This window comes from Balaenoptera musculus, chromosome 19 (genome assembly GCF_009873245.2).
Source record: "Balaenoptera musculus isolate JJ_BM4_2016_0621 chromosome 19, mBalMus1.pri.v3, whole genome shotgun sequence".
Classification (NCBI taxonomy): domain Eukaryota; kingdom Metazoa; phylum Chordata; class Mammalia; order Artiodactyla; family Balaenopteridae; genus Balaenoptera; species Balaenoptera musculus.
The window spans coordinates 16,453,163-16,476,131 of record NC_045803.1 but is presented as its reverse complement, the minus strand read 5'-3'; the positions used below and the strand labels follow the sequence as shown (position 1 = coordinate 16,476,131).

At 38.7% G+C, this 22,969-nt stretch overlaps 1 protein-coding gene across 1 annotated transcript; it reads left to right on the top strand.

The window, feature by feature from the left end:
• The first annotated feature begins 1,056 nt into the window (after positions 1-1,056).
• On the top strand, positions 1,057-22,709 carry ZNF146 (zinc finger protein 146). Its single transcript, XM_036832987.1, has 4 exons — positions 1,057-1,164; positions 2,722-2,770; positions 11,169-11,406; positions 20,536-22,709. The coding sequence occupies exon 4, from the start codon at positions 21,317-21,319 to the stop codon at positions 22,193-22,195; it is 879 nt and encodes a 292-aa protein (XP_036688882.1). The 5' UTR covers positions 1,057-1,164; positions 2,722-2,770; positions 11,169-11,406; positions 20,536-21,316; the 3' UTR covers positions 22,196-22,709.
• Positions 22,710-22,969: the final 260 nt, after the last annotated feature.

The following is a 22,969-nucleotide window of genomic DNA, read 5'->3' as shown; positions in this document are numbered from 1 at the left end:
AGAGTCAAGGAAAAGCAATCATAAGGGACCAGCGCATTTTAAAGACCTTTAATAGGTCTGCTGTTAATTCTTTCCTTCTCCTCTCAATACGTCTCTTGGAGAAGAGTCAAGGAAAAGCAATCATAAGGGACCAGCGCATTTTTAAAGGGTCATCGCCCGAGCCTCCCACACTGGGGAGGGAGAGCAGAGAAGACTGGACATCATGCCCAATCTCGGTGTTACAGGGAAAGGCTGAGGTTATCACTGTCCAGGGCCATAATCTGTCAGAGCACTGGAGTCACAGGCACCTCACACCCACACACTTGGTGCTGAACAAATGGTCAGTGTCACACAAACACAAACACATATCCACTCTTAGAACACACAATGAAACACGATCATAGACACCTCCACAGCCTTATACACAGCCACAATCTCACACCCACTAAGGCACACACAGTCGCACAATCTACTCACCACCATGACACACAAAGACACATTCAGAATCGTGTATTGTTAGCCCGCTCGCGCCAGCGCGCAAAAACCCAAGGCTCTCTGGACACGCCCTGTCCCCGCCCCGGACTCCCAGACCCCTCACCTTCTGCCTCCCCGTGGTCGCGTCCGGGGCCCTGCGGAGCTAACGACCTCGCCACGACGTCAAGAGAGACGTAACGCTGGGCCGCTGTGGACTCTGGGAAATGTAGTCCAAAGCCAGACCAGCTACAGAGAAAATGGCGTCCTCATACCTCAGAGTATGGGCTTGGTTCGTTTGACGCTGCCCTCGGGAGGCTTCAAAGAGGGGGTTGGGGTTCCGGCTCCAAACCTTCCACCAGGCTTGAGCTGATCTTCCTCCAAGGCAGAAGTACTCACCCTGAGAGCTTCATAATCACAGGAAGAGGCCGCCAAGTTCGCGTGGGAAAGACAGACGGAGAAACATAGAATGTCGACCAGCAAAGCCTTAAGGGAAATGTAGTCCAAGGCCGGAAAAGCGGCGGTGCTGTCGATAGAAGGTAATCAGATACCAGCCTGCGCTTGGCCGCGGCGACAGTGCGGGCCGCATCGCGGAGATTTCTGGGAGTGCTCACTCGGCCTCGGAGTGCGCAGGCGCAGCGCACCGAGTGGACATTTTGGTCTTTGTCCGCGGGTCAGTCCGGCCCCTGGGTCCACGTGGCGCGAAAATAGGAGGTGGGACGTGGGTGTCTTGGGCCGATGGGGTCTGGGAGGTTATGAAGAGAAGGATTCTAGATCTATGGGGGTGCGGCGCGAGGGTGGGGAGTGGGTTTAAGAGCTTCTGGCCTACATGTAGGGTGGGGGTGGGGGCCTTTGAGGAGGGTTCGAGCTTGCATGACCCTGAGTTTAACCGCAAGTTTGATCGGATGTTTGAGATTATTGAGGGAGAAACTGGGGGTGCAGCGTTGTGTATGGTTGCTTCTAAGAGAGAGAGATGTAGGAAACCAGCATTGAGAGAATAACATCCGAGCGGCACTTCCCGTGTCGAAAGTGCTGATAATAACGGTGCCGTCTTCCTGGAACATCTAATTTACTTGAAGATTTGAAGGGGGATAAAAGCTAAGTGGTAAATACTTTTTAAATGGACTTTTGTATAAAAGCGCGTTTCTTTTTAATTGGGGTAGAATGCAAATCACCGTGGTGTTTGTTTTTTTTTTTTTTAAACAAGCAAAAATATTTCAAAGGAAATTTTTGTTAGGGGGAGCCTGCTTCAAACGGTCTCAAATATCCTGATCTTTGGGGTACTTTAATAGGTCTGCTGTTAATTTAGAGTAAATATCAGCCTTACATTTTGAGAAGCAGTGTCATATAGAGCAGAAGGCCGAGGACTGGGGAGTCAAGGGTTTGGGGTTCTAGGTTCGGCACGGTTACCCTCGTTCTTTGAAAAAAACTTAGTTCCTGCAGTGTTTATCCATGAGTCTGGACTAGTTAGTTGTCCTAACTCCTAAATGCGTGGAGATGTTCCCAGGTTGTATGGATTTTGTGAAGTAACGAAAAAGTCTAAGGAATCCACTTTTAAGTTATCCTTCACGTTATTTTAAATAATTGGGTACCAAATCAATATCTACAAATCAGTAGCTTTCACATAGACTAGCCACAGCCAATTAGAAGGTATAATAGAAGACAACCATTATTTACAAGAACAGTTTTTTAAAAATTGAGGAATAAACTTAAGAAATGTGCAAAACTATTGGAAAAGAACTTTAAAATACTGCTAAAGGGCATAACATAAGATGTGAACAAATATAGTGTTTTTCAATAGGAAGACATCTTAAAGAAGTGTGTGCAAATTTAAGTAAATTTATTAATTTAATGTTATCCCAATAAAAGTATCCACAGATTTTTTTTTTTTTTTTGGACCTAGGTAAGCTGATTCTGCACTTAATATGGAAAAATAGACAAGCTAGAATAGCTAGTAAAACTCTGAAAAAGGAAAGCAGTTGGGGTGTGGGGAGGTCGGAGCCCAACAGTAACTTTTTTTTTTTTTTTTTTTGGCCACTCCCCTGGGCTTTTGTGATGTTAGTTCCCCAACCAGGTATTGAACAGGCACCCTCAGCAGTGAAAGCACAGAGTCCTAACCACTGGACCACCAGGGAATTCCCCCAACATTAACATTTTAAATCCTCAGAAATTAAAATAGTATTGGTATTAGCAAGAAGCAGACCTATGAAGGGCAATTCAGCGTTATGTATGATAACTACAAATGTATTTTCTTTTTGACTTATTTTACAGATGGAAATTCATTCTGCAAATGTACCTGAACTTACGTGAAGTTATACAGGTACAAGGTTGTTCATTGCAGCAGTGTTTCACATAGGAAAAGATTAGAAACAATTCATGCCCATCAGTAGGAGATTGGTTCGATAAAATTATAATGTATGTATACAACAGAATAATTTGCAGCTCTATAAAAGAATGAGGAGGAAGCTTTCTATATACTGACACTGAAATAACTCCAGAATTGTATTGTTAAGTGAAAAATGCAAGATGCAGAATGTATGGTATGCTTCATTTGGAGTAAGAAAGGGGAGAGATAAGAATATATATTTGTATTTGTTTCCTTTAAGAAACAAGATCCACAAGAAACTAGTAAGAGTGGCTACCTCTGTTGCGGGTAGAGGTACTGGCATAGATAGGACAAGGGCAAATAGCTTTCTATGTTTTTTTTTTTTTCCCCCTGACTATATGAGTTTAGTATATATTCAAAAGTCAAAGTAAGTTTTTTTTAAAAGGAGGACATAGGCCATAGAACCAGACTCTTTCCTCTGCCACTTTGTACCTTGGTGACCTTAGGCAGGTACTGCCTTGTGCCTCAGGTTCTCATCCAGTATTATAGAGAAAATAATAGTATCTGATTCATGGAGTAGTTGTGTAGATCCAGGAGTTCTAAAGAATAGTGCCTTATTACTTAGTAATACGGGATAAATTTTAAGTAGTACTATTATTACTATCTATAGAATAATACTTTCTCAGAAATAATGCCACTTGCAGCAAGGTGGATGGACCTGGAGATTATCATACTAAGTGAAGTTAAGTCAGACAGAGAAAGACAAATATATGATAGGCAGAATCTAAAAAAAATGATACAAATGAACTTATTTGCAAAGCAAACACTCAGAGAATGAATTTATGGTTACCAGAGGGAAAGAGTGTGTGTGTGTGTGTGTGGGGGGGTAGATTGGGAGTTTGGGATTGACATGTACACAGTACTATATTTAAAATAGATAACCAACAAGGACCTACTGTATAGCACAGGGAACTCAGCTCAATATAATAACCTAAATGGGAAAAGAATTTGAAAAAGAGTGGATACTTGTATGGGTGTAACTAAATCACTTTGCCGTACACCTGTAACTAGCACATTTTTTTTTTTTTTAATAAATTTATTTATTTATTTTTGGCTGCATTGGGTCTTCGTTGCTGCATGCGGGCTTTCTCTAGTAGTGGTGAGCGGGGGCTATTCTTTGTTGTGGTGTGCAGGCTTCTGATTGGGGTGACTTGTTGCGGAGCACAGGCTCTAGGTGCGCAGGCTTCAGTAGTTGTGGCACGTGGGCTCAGCAGTTGTGGCTTGTGGGCTCTAGAGTGCAGGCTCAGTAGTTATGGCACACGGGCTTAGTTGCTCCGTGGCATGTGGGATCTTCCCGGACCAGGGCTTGAACCCGTGTCCCCTGCATTGGCAGGTGGATTCTTAACCACTGTGCCACCAGGGAAGCCCTAGCACATCATTGTTAATCAACTATATTCCAATATAAAATAAAAATTTTTAGAAAATTCAGAAAGGGACAAAAAATTTCCTCAGAAACAGTACAGTCATTCTTACTGTTTCTGGTAAAAATTTCTGAAAGATTCAGATATGTAGATGCTGTTTTTTAATTGCCATGTTTAAGCATTTTTTTTTTTTTGACATTTTCTTTTGTAACTGGAATGAGGAAGTTAGAGTTCTTTGTTCAGGTTACATTCATCCTTAGAAATTCATAACTGCCTCCTTCATGAGATTTGTTCTTTGATTTCTGTGATGGTTACTTTCTCATGGTTCTAATTCAGAGCCTCTGATGATATTTTTTTTTTTTTTTTTTTTTTTTTTTTTTATTTGGTTGCACCAGGTCTTATTTATTTTTATATTTATCTTTGGCTGTGTTGGGTCTTCGTTTCTGTGCGAGGGCCCTCTCCAGTCGTGGCAAGCGGGGGCCACTCTTCATCGCGGTGCGCGGGCCCCTCACCATCGCGGCCTCTCTTGTTGCGGAGCACAGGCTCCAGACGCGCAGGCTCAGCAGCTGTGGCTCACGGGCCCAGCCGCTCCGCGGCATGCGGGATCCTCCCAGACCAGGGCTCGAACCCGTGTCCCCTGCATTAGCAGGCAGACTCCCAACCACTGCGCCACCAGGGAAGCCCGATATTTTTTAAAAATCCTAATTGTGACCTGTTTTGGGTCAGACTACATCAGAGGTGATCTTCAAATTACATAACATCAGGAGAGAAATATATGACTGGTCCACCATTAGTGATTGTATTTTCCCCTTTATGACCAAAGTGTAATCTGTATGGTTTCATAATTTGGCACGGTACAGATGTCCATTCCCCATCAATCATTTAATGAATGGTTTTAACACCAATAAATAATCCTTGGCAGAATCAATAATTTCTTCAAGGTTGCAAAATGATTTTCCAGTTTTTTCATTCCTTTTACGTTTATTTGATTGCTACCTCAAATTGTGTCAAATTTATCCTGGCTTTTTCTTTAAGCATCATTTTAAAGTTGTGCTCTAATAACTGCAGCTAGTTTTCTTTTTGATAGTCATATTGTCACGGTTTTAGTCAGTGGATGTTCCTTCATGCTAACTCCTGTCTCATTTTAACTTGCCCCCATTTAACTTTGAAAGCTATCTTGCACTCCAGGCCCATCTTGTACCTTCCCTCCCAGACTTGGAATTAGCTGTTTCTTCAAGGAGCTCTGGTTCCTTTTACTGGAGAGTGGTATTGGAGACCAAGATCTGGGTGCTGGATGTTCGTTCTCCCCCCTGCCCCCCACTTTCGGCTTCTTTGGCTTCATTGCTGTGCGTGGGCTTTTTCCAGTTGCGGAGAGCGGGGGCCACTCCTCGCCATGGTGCGCAGGCCTCCCATCGCGGTGACCTCTCCTGTTGCAGAGCACCGGCTACAGGCGCGTGGGCCTCAGTAGTTGTGGTATGCGGGCTCAGCAGTTGTGGCTTGTGGCCTCCAGAGCGCAGGCTCAGTAGCTGTGGCACACGGGCCCAGCCACTCTGCGGCATGTGGGATCCTCCCGGACCAGGGATCAAACCCATGTCCCCTGCACTGGCGGGCAGACCCAGGGAAGCTCCTGGATGTTATTTTATTGTTGCAGAGGTAACATTGTTTCAAGGCCATTTCAGAGACGGAACTAGAAAACCCATTTTGAAAAACCATGAGTTCATATTAATATTTATAATTCAGTTTAAATGGTTCAGTATTTTTACCTCATACTTAGCTCCTAATTGTATTTTATGGTAAAAATTTTGGAACAGGTTAATATAAGTATAGGATTATTTGCTTTATCCTGCACTATAAAAAAAAATGGTTTCAAAAATAACAATGTTGATAGTAGTAACCATAAACATACTGTATCATGTGAAAATTTTCTTTGTAGCTATTTTTGTCCTTAGAATGCATCCCACTAAAGATGTGTAGTCAAAGTTCTCTGTTATAAATCCTTTCTTTGAGGAATTATGTTACCAGGTTAATGTACAGTTGAGTTCATTTGTTTCAATTTCAAGTTCAGGGATTGCTTTTTTTAAAAATGAATTTTATCATATAAAAAGTAAATAATGCATTTCTGTGATTCAACAAAAACTATATCTCATAGAGATATCTCATTCTGCTCCCCTCCCCATCACATTCTTCTCTGTCCCAATTAAATATAGTTTCTTGTTTTTTTGTTTCTTTATCCTTCAAGTAGATTTTTTTTGTTTGTTGGGCCATTAGTGTATGTTTATTCTTCCCTCCTATCCCCCACTGTCCTTACGTAAAAGATATACTATGTACATCTGTGTTCCTCACTTTCTTCACTTAACAGTATGTCCTGGAGATATCCTTTATTAATGATTATATATATATTTTTCTTTTTAACTGCCTTATAAATAAGATGCCATTGTGTGCGTGTACCGTAGTTGATTCTGCTCTTGGACATTTGGGTTGTTTGCAATCTTTTGCTGTTACTGCAATAATGAATAATTTTTCATCTGTGTCATTTTGTACTTATGCAAGATTATCTCCAAAGTAGATTGCTACAAGTAGAATTGCACGTAGGGCTAAGTACTTTCATTTCCATTAGCAATCTACAAGAACACCTTTCCTCCTAGAACCTTATCATCAGAATGTAGAGTTGAATATTTTTTTTGCCAAAGGTATGAGTGAAAATTGGTATCTCAGTGTAGGTTTAATTTACATCTCTATTATGGGTGAGGTTGAGTATCTTCCATATGTTTAAGGGCCACATGTACTTATCTGGGAACTCTGTTCATATCCTTTTCCTCCTTTTACTATAGGGTATCTCTTTCTTCTAGGAGCTGTTAAATTACATTAGAAAGGTTAGCCCTATGTGAAATGAGTTGCAGGTTTTTTTCCAAGTTTTAAATTTGTGTTTTGATATTGTTCACAGTGGTTTGTTTTTTTAAACCATGTGGAATCAGGTAGTTTTTATTTTTATGTAATAGATTTATCAGTCTTTTCATTTATGGTCATAGAAAGCCTTTCGCACTCCAGGTTTCACCTATACTTTCAAATCCTTAAAAGATTATAATTTCTATGGGTTTTCATATCCTCGTGTATGATATTTAGGTTTGCATCCAGGTTTATGTTTTTCCAGTAGGCTACCCAGTTCTTCCAACACCATTTATTAAAAGGCCTTAACTCTACTATTTTAAGATTCCATTTTGATCATATACTAAATTCTCATGTTTTTGATCTTATTTCTGGACTTTATATTCTCATCCATCTTCCAGCCTATATTCGTGTACCAGTATTTATCTTTTTAGTATAGATGTTTTATAATTTTGTTTTAATATCTATTATAGTTACTCTTCTCTTATTGCTTGTCTTTTTCAGTTTCCTAATTCTTGTTTATTTTTCTTTGTAAACTTCAGAATCAGCTTGTCTAGTTCTAGAAAAAAAACTTACTGATATTGTATTAAATTTTGTAAAATAATTTAGGGAAAGGGACATTAGATCTTTATAATGTTAAATATTCTTGTCCATGTACGTGATATGTGTTGTATATATTCCAGTTTACTTTTGGGTCTTCTAGAGTGTTTTAATACTTTCTTCATATAGGTTTTAGGCACTTTTTACTAAGTTTATTTCTAGGTACTTTATCTTTTATATTGCTGTTATGAATGGAGTCATTGTGCTATATATAAAGCTTGTTGATTTCTTTTATATATATATATATATATATATATACACATACATTTATTTATTTATTTATTTTTGGCTGTGTTGGGTCTTCGTTTCTGTTTGCGGGCTTTCTGTAGTTGTGGTGAGTGGGGGCTACTCTTCGTTGCAGTGCGCGGGCTTCTCATTGCGGTGGCTTCTCTTGTTGTGGAGCACGGGCTCTAGGCGCGCGGGCTTCAGTAGTTGTGGCACGCGGGCTTAGTAGTTGCGGCTCGCGGCTCTAGAGCACAGGCTCAGTAGTCGTGGCGCACGGGCTTAGTTGCTCCGCGGCATGTGGAATCTTCCCGGATCAGGGTTCGAACCCGTGTCCCCTGCATTGGCAGGCGGATTCTTAACCACTGCGCCACCAGGGAAGTCCAGCTGCAGTCTTTAAAAAAGTCAAATATAACAAAAGTAAGATGTCCATTCCTATTTTCTTTTCATTTCCTCCTTTTGGGTGACCATTTCTTAAATCAGTTTCTCCATTTATCTTTTAAGTTCTTTTTATAGCTTTGCTTGCTTCTTAAAGTTTTTATGTCTTTTTAAAAAAATTAATTTTGTTACATTGTGTTTCATTTTTTATCTACTTGTGGCAGTAATTTTCAGGTGAGTTTAACTGTTGGAAAATTATGCTGTTCATTGCCACTGTTTTCCTTAAAGCATCCTTGTATGGACACAGACAAAATATTTTGTGTTTCTCATGTTTGTATGAGGTAGATATTCATAGACAAGTACCAGGAAAAAGGAAACATAGTAGCATTCTATACTTCAAAGCTCATGTGCCTCTTCTAGTGTTTAAAAGCAGAGGGCTTCCACACCTTCTCTGGCTAGATGACCCTAACCTGGTTGAGGCAGACTTTTATCTCCATCTCTCTGTTTCCCATAAATCTTCATAGTACTTGCCTTCCAGGATGATGCATTTGCTTTTTTTTTTAATATATAAATTTATTTATTTATTATTTTATTTTTGGCTGTGTTGGGTCTTCGTTGCTGTGTGCGGGCTTTCTCTAGTTGTGGCGAGCGGGGGCTACTCTTTGTTGCCGTGCGCAGGCTTCTCACTACGGTGGCTTCTCTTGTTGCGGAGCAAGGGCTCTAGGCACACGGGCTTCAGTAGTGGCGAGTGGGCTCTAGAGCGCAGGCTCAGTAGTTGTGGCGCATGGGCTTAGTTGCTCCGCAGCATGTGGGATCTTCCCGGACCAGGGCTCGAACCCATGTCCCCTGCATCGGCAGGCAGATTCTCAACCACTGCACCAGCAGGGAAGCCCCCAAGTACTTTTTAAGCCTGCTCTTTCTGCTTTCCCTGCAGTCTCTTTCTGTTTAATCTAGGTCTTGCTTTCATTAGTTCCGTCTTAGGGTAAGGCCTACTCGTTCTGGAAGGAAATACTAGCTGCAGATTTCTGAACTCCATAAGTCCTGAGAATCTCCCTCAGCATTTCGAGTTCTTCCTAGGCTTCTTTGTAACTTCTTTAGGCCTCCTGTTTGGGTTTCCCTTTGGCAGAGATATATGGAGTTTGGGGGTTTGGCTTTTTTTTTTTTTTTCTTTTGTTGCTAGTCTTGTTGTTCATGATTAGACTTCATTACAACAGTTCTCACTCAGGGTGAATCCCTCATTCTGAGAGTGAATATTTGCTAGTTATTTCTGAGATCTGTTACCTCAAGGACTTCTCGCCATTATCTAGTCTTTCTTGCTACACTTATTACACTATTGTGGTTCCTGTACCACTTCGGCTATTTTGGGTTTTTGGGCCGCACTTACAAATAATTTAGAGTTAACATAAATTCTCCCTACTAGTTTCACTACAGATGTAGTGTATGGATTAGCTTCTTGCCCCCTTGTTCCACCCTCCCCATTACCCCATTATTCTGGATGTTTTATATGGTTTTCAGGAAAAGTATTTGCAAGATTGAAACTAAGCAGCGACCATGCTCCTGTGAAACCTTTCCTTGTGTCCTTGACCTTTGGTGTTCCTAGGATTCTGTCCTTGACCATCTTCACGTACTGTGTATGTTCTCTATAAGTAGTCACAGTAGTATTCCACCTGTCTTCAACAGCAGTGATATTCTGACAACTGACAAATTCCCATTTCCATTCTAGGCTGTTCTGAGCTCCTAATTTATATATGCAGTTGTGTAATGGATATACTTGCCTGCATGATCCTCAGAAACCTGACACTCTGAATGTCCAGAAGATCAAACTTGATCTCCTTTTGCAGGCTGTTTCTAGGCAACTCGCCCTCTCATGTTTATCTCTGTGTACATTACTGTTTAAAGTAGGCTCTAAGCCTTCCATCTGCTACACCCCAGTACAAGCTGGTGACCAAGCTTTTTCAACACACATAGTAGATAGAGTGTATAAGTAGTAACTTAGGTTTTTTTAGGATTTTGCTTTTCTTTTTTAATGGTTTCAATTTTATAGAAAAGTTGCATGTACCCTTTCTAGAGAAGGGTACATGTGCAGAGAAGTCCCATATACCCTTTACCCAAATTCACCAATCGTTTACTTTTTTATTGCTTTATTTTTCCTTCTCTTATTCTCCAAATATGTGTGTAAATTTTTTTTCTGAACTATTTGAGACTAAGTTGTATACATGCTCCCTTTATCTGCAAATACTTCAGCATAAATTTTCTAAGAACAAGAACATTCTTATACATAACCATGGTACAGTAATCAAAATCAGAAAATATAATGCCAATACTATTGTTTAATTCAAAATCCATATTCATATTTTGTCCATTGTCTGAATAATGTTCTTAAAAACGTTTTTTTGAATGTGTGGATGAACATATATTTACAGGATATTTTTAGTATATAGTTTCTTTCAGAGTATATTGCTAGCAAAGTAAATATTAGGACTCCAGGTAAACTTCAGTTTTTATTCCTGAATACTGTCAAGAACAACTTTATCCATGTGGCTTAGTTCTGTTAGGTGTATGTTGTTATAGTCATAGATATGAGTATTGAATTTCATCCAGGAATAAGGGCCACAGTTAAAATCCACTTAGGAGCCTACATAGGAATGTGGTGCTAGAGAACAGTAGCAGCCAGTCATGTAAGGTATGAACAGCTTTTCCTATGGAGGTCAAATTTTCAAAATACATTCCCTCTTTCTTCCTCCATTTCTGGATGTGTGGAGCCTTAAAAGGTTTAATGAGTGTATGGCTTTGAAATTCAGGACCCAAATAGTCCCTTTGCTCGTATTAGTTGTGTGTGCTTTAATCTCTAAGACAAAAAGTCATTACTTTGTTCTTTTTCACAGGGTCGCTTCCTTGTGCATTCCTGGAGACTGCACCTTCCTCATCCTTCGGAAGGCCAGGAGGCCCCAGGGCTCAGCCTGAGTTCTAGGACAGAACTTTGGCTCCAGCATTAACATTCTAGTGCTGTGTCATTTCCCCAATAGCAGGTTATAAGCTGGCCAAGCTGTATGTGATCTTCTGTTGAAGCAAGAAGACGAAATCTGGATGGTGGAGAAAGAAGTGTAAAGGAAATTTGTCCAGGTGAGTGCATCACAACCAGGCGGGTCACAGTTGTTCAGTCAGCATTGCCACCTCTGAAATGCTTTTAAGGATGTTTTCTTACAGGCCCTAGTCTTAGAGTATCACTTGATACGAATTCTTTAGAAACCTGAAGGACATTTCCAGTCATTTTTTCTTTTAGTAGTCTACTCCTTTAATCAGATGCTAGAGGACCAGGTTCCCGTCTTACCTTTATTCTGCATGTCAGCACTTCGCACTTCATTTGTACTGCATCTGTGTGATTGTTCTCTCTTTCATGATACCCTCAGTCTCATATCCCCTGATATGTATAGACTCCTTTCCTTGTGCATTCTTTTATATGTCTTAAGTCTTTATATATTATCTGATATTTAGGTTCCTTTTTATTACTTACCAATTTCTCTCATTCTTTCAGTGGTTAAATGCCTCAGCATTATATTTTACATCTGTAATCACACTTCCTGTTGTCTTCTTATCCAACGCCCCCATTATACGTCAACAAACTCCTGCCTCCCTCCCTTCTGCCCCCATGAACCTCTTTCAGAAGTTTTTGCCTTAGAAGTCAATTCTACCTTTCTGCTGTGTATGTGTGTATGGATGTATGAGTCAGTATTTGTTTTTTAATGTAATACATGAATTTTTAAAAATTTTTGAACATCAGGTATACAGTGAAAAAGTCTGCTGTTCTGACCCTGAGTCCTGTAGTTCTTTTTCAAAGATGCAGTCACTTTTAAGAGTTTCACATGTATCCTTCTTGAGGTAGTCTACGAATAAACCAGCATATATTATGTATCTGTGCTGCAAATATGAATATATATAAGCCCTCAGTTTTCCGTTTCATGTAAATGGTGGTATGTATTCTATTGTGTACATAGTTTTCTTTTTTTTCTCTATCAACATTTAATTTGTTTAACCTATCTCGTACTAATGGACATTTAGGTTGTTTCCAGGCTTATGCAATTGAAGATGCAAGTGCATATACTTGTTTATATTGCTTTGCAGAGATGTGCAGATATAGTTACATCATAATTTACTCTAAGTGGAAGTGCTGGGTCAAAGTTATGTTTATTTATAGGTTTGATAGAAATAGGCACATTGTTCTCAAGAGAAGTAAACCAATTTACATTTCTACCAACATGGTATATTCGTATATTCAATAAATATTTACTGAATGATTTGTATTTGGCACCAGTTCAGTTACTAGGGAAATGTCAGTGATCAAAGCAGTCAAAAATTCCTCCCTCTTGAGGCCTATATTCTAATTGGGGAAGGCAGACTATGAATAAATGGGTAAAAGATATATTCGGTGGTGAGTCCTATGCAGAAGAGAAAAGCAAGGAAAACTGGCATAGAGAGGGCCAGTTGGGGGTTATAATTTTAAATAAGTTGGTCAGGGAAAGGTCTCGTTAAGAGGATGGCATTTAAGAGTATGAGAGTGGGGCATGCAGTATTTGGTGGAAGAACATTCAGCCAAAAGGAACAAAAAGTCTTAAAAACCCTGAGGCTGAAGCGTGCTGTTCAAGAAATAATGATCAGGGCAGTGGGCTGGAGCAGAGTGAACAAAGGGAATAAGAATAAGTTTGGTTAGGTTAACAGTCTAAACCATAGACTTTGGCCTTTATTCTGAGTGATTTTGGTAGACCATCAAAGGGTTTTGAGGTAAATCACCAAATTGTATGAAGCCAGTAGTCAAGCAATAAATATTGTTAAATACCATAATTCAGTTATCCCTTGTGGCTCAAGCCACCATTAGATGCTTTGCAAGTTGTCAAGGTATCAAAGCTGAGCGTATTCAAGTTCGCTGACATATATGGAGGAAGAGTCACTCTACTCCTCTCTGCTTAGTAACCATTCTCTAAACATTGGTTCTTCTCGCCTTGGCAGATAGAACTGCTTTCCTATTTTTTTTTTTTTTTTTTCTCCTGCTCCTCCCAGGCATGTGAACCTGAAGGAATCCTGGTTTTTTGTTTTGTTTTGTTTTTTTAATATTTATTATTTATTATTTATTTGGTTGTGCCAGTTCTTAGTTGTGGCTTGCTGGCTCCTTAGTTGTGGCTCACCGGCTCCTTAATTGCAGCTCGTGTCCTCCTTAGTTGCGGCACTACTCGTGGGCTCCTTAGTTGGCAGCTTGCTGGCTCTTTAGTTGTGGCATGCAAACTCTTAGTTGTGGCATGCATGTGGGATCTAGTTCCCTGACCAGGGATTGAACCCAGGCCCCCTGAGTTGGGAGCTTGGAGTCTTAACTACTGCACCACCAGGGACGTCCCAGAACTGCTTTCCTTTAAAAGCCTGTTAGGATAATTGAGATCGTAATATGCTCTACCACCAAAAAAAAAAAAATTCTAATAAAAATGAAATATTTGGGGAAAAAAGCGGGGGGTGGGGTGTGAGGTGAGGAGTGAAAAGATCAGAATTACAGTTTGGCTGCTATAAAGAAAACATGGTAGAGGGGATTAATGGGAGGCTATTGCAGTAATCTAGGTAGTAATTGTACTTAGTGACACATAGTCAGATTCTTAAGATATTTTAAAGGAACAGCTGACAAGATGGACTTATTTTATGTTGGTTACGAGAGAAAGAAGAGTTGTTGATGACTCTTTAACTAGAAGAAGATGAATTACCATTTACTGAGATAGGAAGACTTCAGGAATTTGGGGAGATAGATCAAGAGTTTCCTTTTGGACTCGTTAATTGTGACATATCTACTGGTCCATCATCTAAGTGCATATTCAGGTAGACAGTTGGATGCACAAGTCAGGAATTGAGGGAGATAGAAAGTTGTGATGACTTCTGTTCTGCTGTACTAATAAGCTGCTTTATTTATTGATGGTGTCTCTGCATTTTCTTGCTCAGTCTTAACTTTTCTTACCACTCAGGGATGCCAGTGTGTCCAACAAGTCTCCTGCATCCAGCCTACATTCCTGGATTCTGTTGTTAGAAACAAGGAGGTGGTGATAATGGCCCTTGAAGCTGTGCCTTTTGTTTTTGGAGAGCATTGTGCATGAGAGCTCTTCCTAAAAACAGCAGTGGCAGCTGCCCACTCATATCCTTTCTCATAAGACATTAGAATTATAGCTACTTCCTACTCTTATCAACAATGCAGTTTTCCCTTTTTTTTTCCTCTTTATCTTTCTCCTTCACAGGCATAAAGTGAGCAGAGATGTCTATCATTTTAGAAGAAAGCATCTATTTATGTTATGTTTGAGTCCCTCCTCTAGGAATTCTCTCCCACTTAAGCTTAATTGGTGCTTTGATGGCCTGAGATGTTGCTTTTTCTGTCTTAAGTGTTTCCTTATCTTTTGCGCCCTCCCCCCCTCATCCTCTTACTGGAGGTGGCTTCTGGAACTCTGCATTCTGCCTTTCCTCCTTCCCTTTATAAACTAATTCCTAGAAAGTGACTCATTCATTCTGAAGTTAGAAGTAACTCTTTCTATAAATATCAATTTTTATTTTGGCACCTCCAGCCTTTTTGTCTTGCCCACCATAATTTTACCTGTTTACGGGATAAACAACTGTCCAATTGACTTCATTTTCATTGTGTCAGACTGTGAAATCATTAATATTCTACACAAATTAGAGATTTCAGCTCATTATTTCAGGTCCAGACGTTACTTCAAACCATTTTCAAATTAGGTCTCCATTATTTCTTTTCTTATGGTCCTTGTGATATGGTCAGTCAAACCCTTTAAAAGATATACTTTGCTCTCATCAAGAGAGGGCATGTTAACCATGTGAATATAAATGTGAACATATTTCCTTTCTATAAAATTATTTGAATATTGGCCTTTGATTATGAAATACCTTACCTTTTCAGTTCCTGCTTATTTAAACCTGTTACTTCCTCTTTTTTTGATCTCCCCTCTGATTGTCCATCCTACTTCACATTTCCCACAGAAATTCAAAAGTCCTTAGTAAATACCATCTTACGTGTTTTTTTGTTTTTATGTCTGGATATCTTACGAACTTGTTGAAAGGAAGGCCCATGTTTTATATTTTCTGTTTGCAGTTTTGATTACACATGTGGTAACTTGTTAAATCTGAATTATTATTGTGGAAGGTTTTTTTTTTAATCAATTCTTAACATCTTCAAACACCATAAAACACTGAAAGAAGAGTACAGTGATCTCCTCTATACCCACCACATAGATTCAGTAGTTAGTATTTTGCCGTGTTTGATGTATCTGTATCCCAGTGCGTGTGTATTGTGTGCATTACAGCACACAAACAGCATGACACTTCACTCCTAAAAAATTAAGCATTTTCTAAAAATACTGTCATCCCTCTATATAACAAAAATACCATTATCACGCCTTAGATGATTAGTCATAATGTGCTAATACTATGTAGTAGTCCATATTCAGATTCCCCAGTTATCTCCAGAATACTTTCTATAGCTTTTTTCTTTTTTTTTTTTTTGGCCTCTTTGAGCCTTGTGGGGTCTCAGTTCCCTGACCAGGGATTGAACCCAGGCCACAGCAGTGAAAGTGCCAGATCCTAACCACTAGACAACCAGGGAGGTCCCTCTATAGCTTTTTTTTAAATACCAGAATCCAGTCAAGGTTTAAACTTTGGGTTTGGTTGTTGTCTTTTTAGTCTTTAAACTCTAAACTCTCCTCCCCTCCTTTTTTCCCCCTTGGTAATGCCCCCTATTTTTAAAAAAAATTGCTATCAGCCATCCAAAAAAAAGAGTGGAGCTGTTACTGCAATCCAGCATCTCAGATTATAGTTAGCATGTTAAGACTTAGCTACATACAAATTTGGGTTTAAAAATATTTCATATGAAACACTTATTTTAAGAAAAGTGAATGTGATTGTGATTAGTAGTTAAGGGAAAGATGTTTAGAAGTAAGAGAAAAGATTGGAGAAGTCTTTTTAAGAGCATGTTACTGGAGCTGCTTCCAGGAGGTTCCGTGGATTCTAAGAAGTGTAAAAACTAGGGGATCAGGCTAAGCCAAAGGACATAAGGAACATAATATGTGTAATTGTGACTCACTGATAGCATATTTAACATGCTTGGCAGGCTTTTCCTCAGGGCCTCTGAACTTACTTAACTACTGCTTAGAATGCTCTTCCTCCAGATCACTCTTTCTTCCTTCATGTCTTGAATCTTGCCTTCTCAGAGGCCGCTCCATCTGAAATTGAAACTCTATCCCTTCCCTAATTTTATCTCATAGCACTTAAAACTTGTTAACAAACCATCTCCTTCATTTGTTTATTATTTGTCTCTGTCCACTAGAATGTAAACTTGATGGGTGCAGAAAATTTTGTCGGTTTTGTTCAGTACTGTTTATCCCTGGAGCTTAGAACTGTGCCAGGCACATAGTAAAGAAGGAAGAAGGTATTTGTGGAATGAATGATGAGAAGTGTTTTGAGCATCAGGTTCTCAAAGTTTTTAGTCTTAGGAACTCTTCACATTTTTTTTTTCTTTTTCTTACATAACAGCTTTATTAAGATATAATTCAGATAACCAACTCTACCCTTTTAGGGTATACAGTTCAGTAGTTTTTATTATATTCACAAAGTCGTGCAGTCATCACCGCTATCACATTTTCATCACCACAGAAGGAAACCCAGTACCCAATAGCAATAAAATTTACAGTCCTAAAACTTGAGGACCCGCAAAGAGTTTTGGTTTATTATGTGGACTTTTGTGATATTTACTTTATTTAACAAAAAATGGAAACTTTTAAAAACATTTATTAATTTAAAAAAAACCCCATTACATATAAACTTATATCGTTTCTTAATAAAAATAACAATTTTCCAAAATAAAAAAATTTAGTGAGAAGAGTGGCATTGTTTTGCATGTTTGTAAATATCTTTATTGTCTGGCTTAATAGGAGATAGCAGAATCTGCTATTGTAACCTGTTGTTTTGGTTGAAGTATGTTAAAAAATTGTGGCTTCACACAGATGTAGTTAGAAAAGGGAGAAGTATTTTAGTAGCCTTTTCAGATAATTGTGAATATTCTTTGGTACTATACCAACACTTGACAAGTGATCACTTTTTTTAAGATTAGCCATAATGTGAAATTTGAAACACATTTTTTTGTTCTCTTACATAAAATCCATTGGTTTGTCTTAAACTGTGAATGGATCTCTTACCCATGCGTGATTTTGTAATATCATGCATTTGTCTGTTGAATTATGGAGATCTTTCAAATGTTGATGTATCTCATTATACAGTATCAAAACATCACAGTTTGTTAACATCACCAGTCTCATTAGAAAAGTTTTTTAAGTATTGGGAAGCTATCAGTCTCATGGTGGAGGATTTATGGTTTTCCAAAATTCTAATTTTTGTTTGAAACTCGAATTCTATCATTGGCAACATATACTGTCAGTTGTTTTCCTTAAGATGATGTCTTACTTTGTTCTGTCTGAAGGAAGTTCCTGGCAAACAATACCCAAGGCTTAATAACCATAGTTTGTAAGGCATTTTTTAATTTATTTAAAGTAAATTAGTGGTGCTCCATAAAATAAAGTAAAAAATGGTGCTTCATGAGAAAAGTGGCTAGGTTTAGCTCACAACTTAGATGATTTGCCCAAGTGCTTTTCCTTGCTTGGTTTCCTATATTTAGCACAGACTCCCTTGGACTTTCTTCAGAATAGTTCAAAGCCCTCTCAATACTTGTTTCCACCTGGTCAAATGCATTGGGAAATCTCCTTCCATTTTTCCCCTTAGAGATATTACTTCTAGAATTTTTGTCCTCCTGCTTCAGTCTAGACTGGCTGTACTCTGACTTGATAGTCAGCTCTTACTTATAGGTTTTCATCACCATTATCATAGAGATTTTCTTCATTTTTTCCCCTATGCATCCCCTCTTATTTGGATTCTACATCTGTTGCCTTCTCTGTCTACTAATTTTGGTGGAACACATCTTCTAGTACCACCCTGGGAGGAAAGGTGCATTTTGGGGCATTTGCATATCTGAAAAATGGACTTATTTGACTGTCTTATTAGATTGATAGGCTAAGCGTAAAATTTTTCTCTCAGAATTTTATCTCTAACTTCCTGTCTTTCTGTTGGGAAATTTTATTCTGATTCCTTTTTCTTTGAATGATATATGTTCTTTTTTCTGAAAACATTTATGGCCTCTTTTCTGTTTTGAAATGTCACAGTGATGTGTCTAGGTATGCATCTTTATTATTCATTTTGTGGGGTACCAAGTGGGCCTTTTAAGAATTCTAGAGAGGACTTCCCTGGAGGTGGTTGAGACTCTGCACTTCCACTGCAGGGCACAGAGTTTCGATATTTGGTCGGGGAACTAAGATCCTACATGCTGCGTGGTGTGGCCAAAGAAAAAAAGGAAAGAAAGAAAAAGAAAAAAAGAGAGGGAAAAAAGAAGTCTAGAGAGGGAATTCCCTGGCATTCCAGTGGTTAGGACTCTGCGCTTTCACTGCTGGGGGCCGGGTTGGACGCCTGGTTTTAGGGAACTAAGATCCTGCAAGCCGAGGCGTGCCCCCCTAAAACAAACAAACAAACAAAACTTCTACCAGGAAATGACACTTGTCACCTGTGCTCATATTAACGGTATGACCCCTCTGCACTTAGGAGACCCTGTTATTGGTAAATGGTAATACAGTCTACTTTACCACCTTCCCCCTCACCACCCCCTCAACCCCAGTCTTAATTTGTAAGGGAACTTTTTCTTTCTGCTTCTTGCTTACAGAATCCTGTTATTGTTTCACTGATAAAATATCTTCTCATAACTGTGATTGGTTTTAGGGTTTTGTTGTTTGCTGTGCCTTACCTTTATTTCCTTAGACTTTCTTTTTTCTCTCAATGTTGATCTGTCATGTTAGTGGGGTTCCTCTAATGTGTGTGGAACACTGGCTGCACAGTCATACTTAAGAGTGATTCACTAAAATGTAAGCTCTTTCGTGCCTGGGTGCTTCTAGTCAGCTGGTAGGCTTTAGTGGATGAAAAATAGAATGCCTCATGGACTCAGGGTCTCCTCCTGCAGAAGCGTTATACTGCCTTCCTCTCATGAGCTCAGGTGTGGCCAGGTACTTCGTTTTGGCAAAAAAAAAAAAAAAAGGGTACAAGCAACAAGTATCATCTTAGATGGTGGGCATCCTATTTAAGTTTTTCACTGGCCTTTCAGTTTGTCCAGAAAAGGGTCCTTTCATATCCTGCTCACAGGTTGCCAACATTTTTTGGCATCAGCTGCATAATGGAACTGGAGGTTTCACCATATTGCATATAGATCCCATTGATTTCAGTATAGCACCTGTCATCTCATTTGTTGAGTGTCCCTGAGACTAGAGCTACTCTGATTAAATTTCTGCAAAGAATAACTTCAATTTCTTACAGAGTAGTGGTCCTTTGTCCTCCCGACTGACAGTAGAGGTCCAGCTGCAACTCACACAATCTTTTCTTTTTCCACCCAGCAACCATCCTTCATTCCTTCTTTTGAGATACTTGATTTCCCTTCATTTCCTGAGTCTTTCTGATATTTTGTGGCACAAATTGGCTTGCTTGACATTGGCATCCTCTTCTGGAATACCTTTATGTTATTTGAACTTCCTGAGCTCTTCTGTGTGTTGAAAATCTTCCATGTACTTTATGTTACCAATAGTTTTGTTAACACCTGTGTGTATTGATGTCTGCTATCATATTCTTTTTTCTTGTGAGTTTGTACCATTTTCCCTTTTCTTGTCATTTTAATGGAGTTTTAGAAGGAAGCAGTTGATTTTTCCTTTTTCCATTTCTTAGGAATCCCAGGTAGACTTTCTTAATTTTATGTGGTCATCTCTTTATCCTGTTTGTTAATTCCTCATTTTTTGTTATATTCAATTTGCTGGATTATGAAATAAGAAAGATTATTTTTCAAGAATAATCTAAGCTTTATGTACATATGAATGTTAATTTTCAACCAGGGGTCCTCTATAAGGGTTTCCTTCTCAAAATTTAGTTGGAGACATTGGTCATGAGGATTCTTTCATACTGTTGAGGTGGGCTACCCGAGTTCATCCCCAAAAGCACAATCTGAAATTTTATTACTAGTAATGGGAAAATTCATAAATAATGATGATAACATAAAGCTAACATTGAGTGCTTACCATGTGCCAGCCACAGTTCTAAGCACATTGACTCCTTTAAATGATGATTCTTTGTACTCCATTTTAGAAGAAGCCTGAGAAGATGATGAGCAGATAGAGAGGCAACAAGACTTGGGAGGCAAGTTGCATCCAGCTCCAGTAAAGTACAGACTGAGGAAAAAAGCAGTGAATATAAGAAAATTGGAAAAATACTTCCTCTGATCTCAAACCTTATATCTTTTAAGGCAACACCTTTTTCAACTTAACCTAGAAAGAGTTTGAAACACAATTTAGACTTAGTTGTGTAGGAAAGAATCATCAATTAGTTTGGAAATCCTGCCACAGCTTACTCCTTGTGGTAATAACCCCTTTTAGGTGTAAATCAGTGTGGAAATGCCTTCATTTAAAAAATTTTGAACCCCATATGATATCAGAGCATTCATACTGGAGAGAAAACCTATGAATTTACTGAATGTGGTAAAACTTTCACTCACATGTTGCACCTCATAAATGTAGAAGTCAGGCTGGAGAGAAACCCTGTGCTTCTAAGGAATATTGAAAAGCCTTTAGCTAGATAACAAATTTCATTGAGTAGAAGAAAATTCATACTGGAGAGAAACCAGTGAATGTAACAAAACTTCATTTGAGTATTAGAAAATTTAGAGTTGAAGAGAAAGCTTTGAAGGTACTAAGTATGATAAAGTTTTCTCTTGAACCTTATCTCTTACTCTGCATTTGAAAGGTCATACACAGAGAAGCCCTACAAATGTAAGAAATGTGGAAATACCTTCAGCTAAAAGTAAATTCTCATTCATCAAAAAATTCATACTGGAGAGAAATCTTGTGAATGTGGGAAAGCTTCCATTCAGATGTCACACCTCAGTCAGCAGAGAGTTTGTAGTGGGGAAAACCCCTTTGCCTGTAAGGTATGTGGGAAAGTCTTCAGCCACAAATCAACTCTCACTGAGCATGAGCATTTTCATAATAGAGAGAAACCTTTTGAATGTAATGAATGTGGAAAAGCATTCAGCCAAAAGCAGTATGTTATTAAACATCAAAATACCCATACTGGAGAGAAGCTTTTTGAATGTAATGAATGTGGAAAATCCTTCAGCCAGAAGGAAAACCTTCTTACCCATCAGAAAATTCACACTGGAGAGAAACCTTTTGAGTGTAAGGATTGTGGGAAAGCTTTCATTCAGAAGTCGAACCTCATCAGACACCAGAGAACTCACACAGGAGAGAAGCCCTTTGTATGTAAGGAGTGTGGGAAAACCTTCAGTGGCAAGTCAAACCTTACAGAGCATGAGAAAATTCATATTGGAGAGAAACCCTTTAAGTGTAGTGAATGTGGAACAGCTTTTGGTCAGAAGAAGTACCTCATAAAACATCAAAATATTCACACTGGAGAGAAACCCTATGAATGTAATGAATGTGGAAAAGCCTTCTCTCAGCGAACGTCACTTATTGTACATGTGAGAATTCATTCAGGTGATAAGCCTTATGAATGCAATGTATGTGGAAAAGCCTTCTCTCAAAGTTCATCTCTTACGGTGCATGTGAGAAGCCATACAGGTGAGAAACCCTATGGTTGTAATGAGTGTGGGAAAGCTTTCTCTCAATTCTCAACCCTTGCTCTACATTTGAGAATACACACAGGTAAGAAGCCTTATCAATGTAGTGAATGTGGGAAAGCTTTCAGCCAGAAATCACACCATATTAGACACCAGAAAATTCATACTCATTAAAAACCTGTGGATATCATGAAAGGTGTTCATCAGGAATTTACATCTCATAACATATCAGAAATAATCATTCTGAAGGAAAGCATCACAAATGAGAGAAACAAAAGCTAAAAACTTAAAGGACACCAGAGAATTCATCCTGAAGAGAAAGACATTTGTATGATAATATTCAGTAAAAAAAAAAAAAAAAAAAAAAAAAAAAACATACAGCAAAGCTAATGCTGAAACTTCAGATGCATTTCCACTAAAATTGGGAATGGAAAAACATGTTTAACATTGCCATCTGCATGGATCTGGAGCTCTTCACCAATGTAAAAGAAAAAAAAGGTTGCAAGTATTAGGAAGGAAGAGACTTTTATGATATTGATTTAGCAGAACAGAAGAGATTCTGGAAACACCTATGCATTTATTAGAATTTATAATATAGAAATGGCATCACGAGATGAGAATATAATGGGACTATTTAAAAAATGATTTGATTTGGAGGAAATTTGTTCTCCAAGGGGAAAAAAAAAAACCAAGAACTATACACAAAGGTAAGATCCAAGGGGGTTAGGTTAAAAACAGTAATATGAAAAAGCTATATACTAAAATGGTTATGACCTTGGGAGTTGGGAAACATTCCTTACAGCAAATTGAAAAACACCTAGCAATTCTACTCTGAGTTTGTATGCTCAGGAAATGTGTACCAGGCTATTTACTGTGGCATGATATGTAGTAGTCATAAATTGGAAACAACTTAAATGCCCATCAGCAACAAAATGGAAAATACTTATG

Coding starts and splice junctions, on each gene's coding strand:
- ZNF146 (XM_036832987.1), top strand. CDS start 21,317: ATGTCACACCTCAGTCAGCAGAGAGTTTGTAGTGGGGAAAACCCCTTT.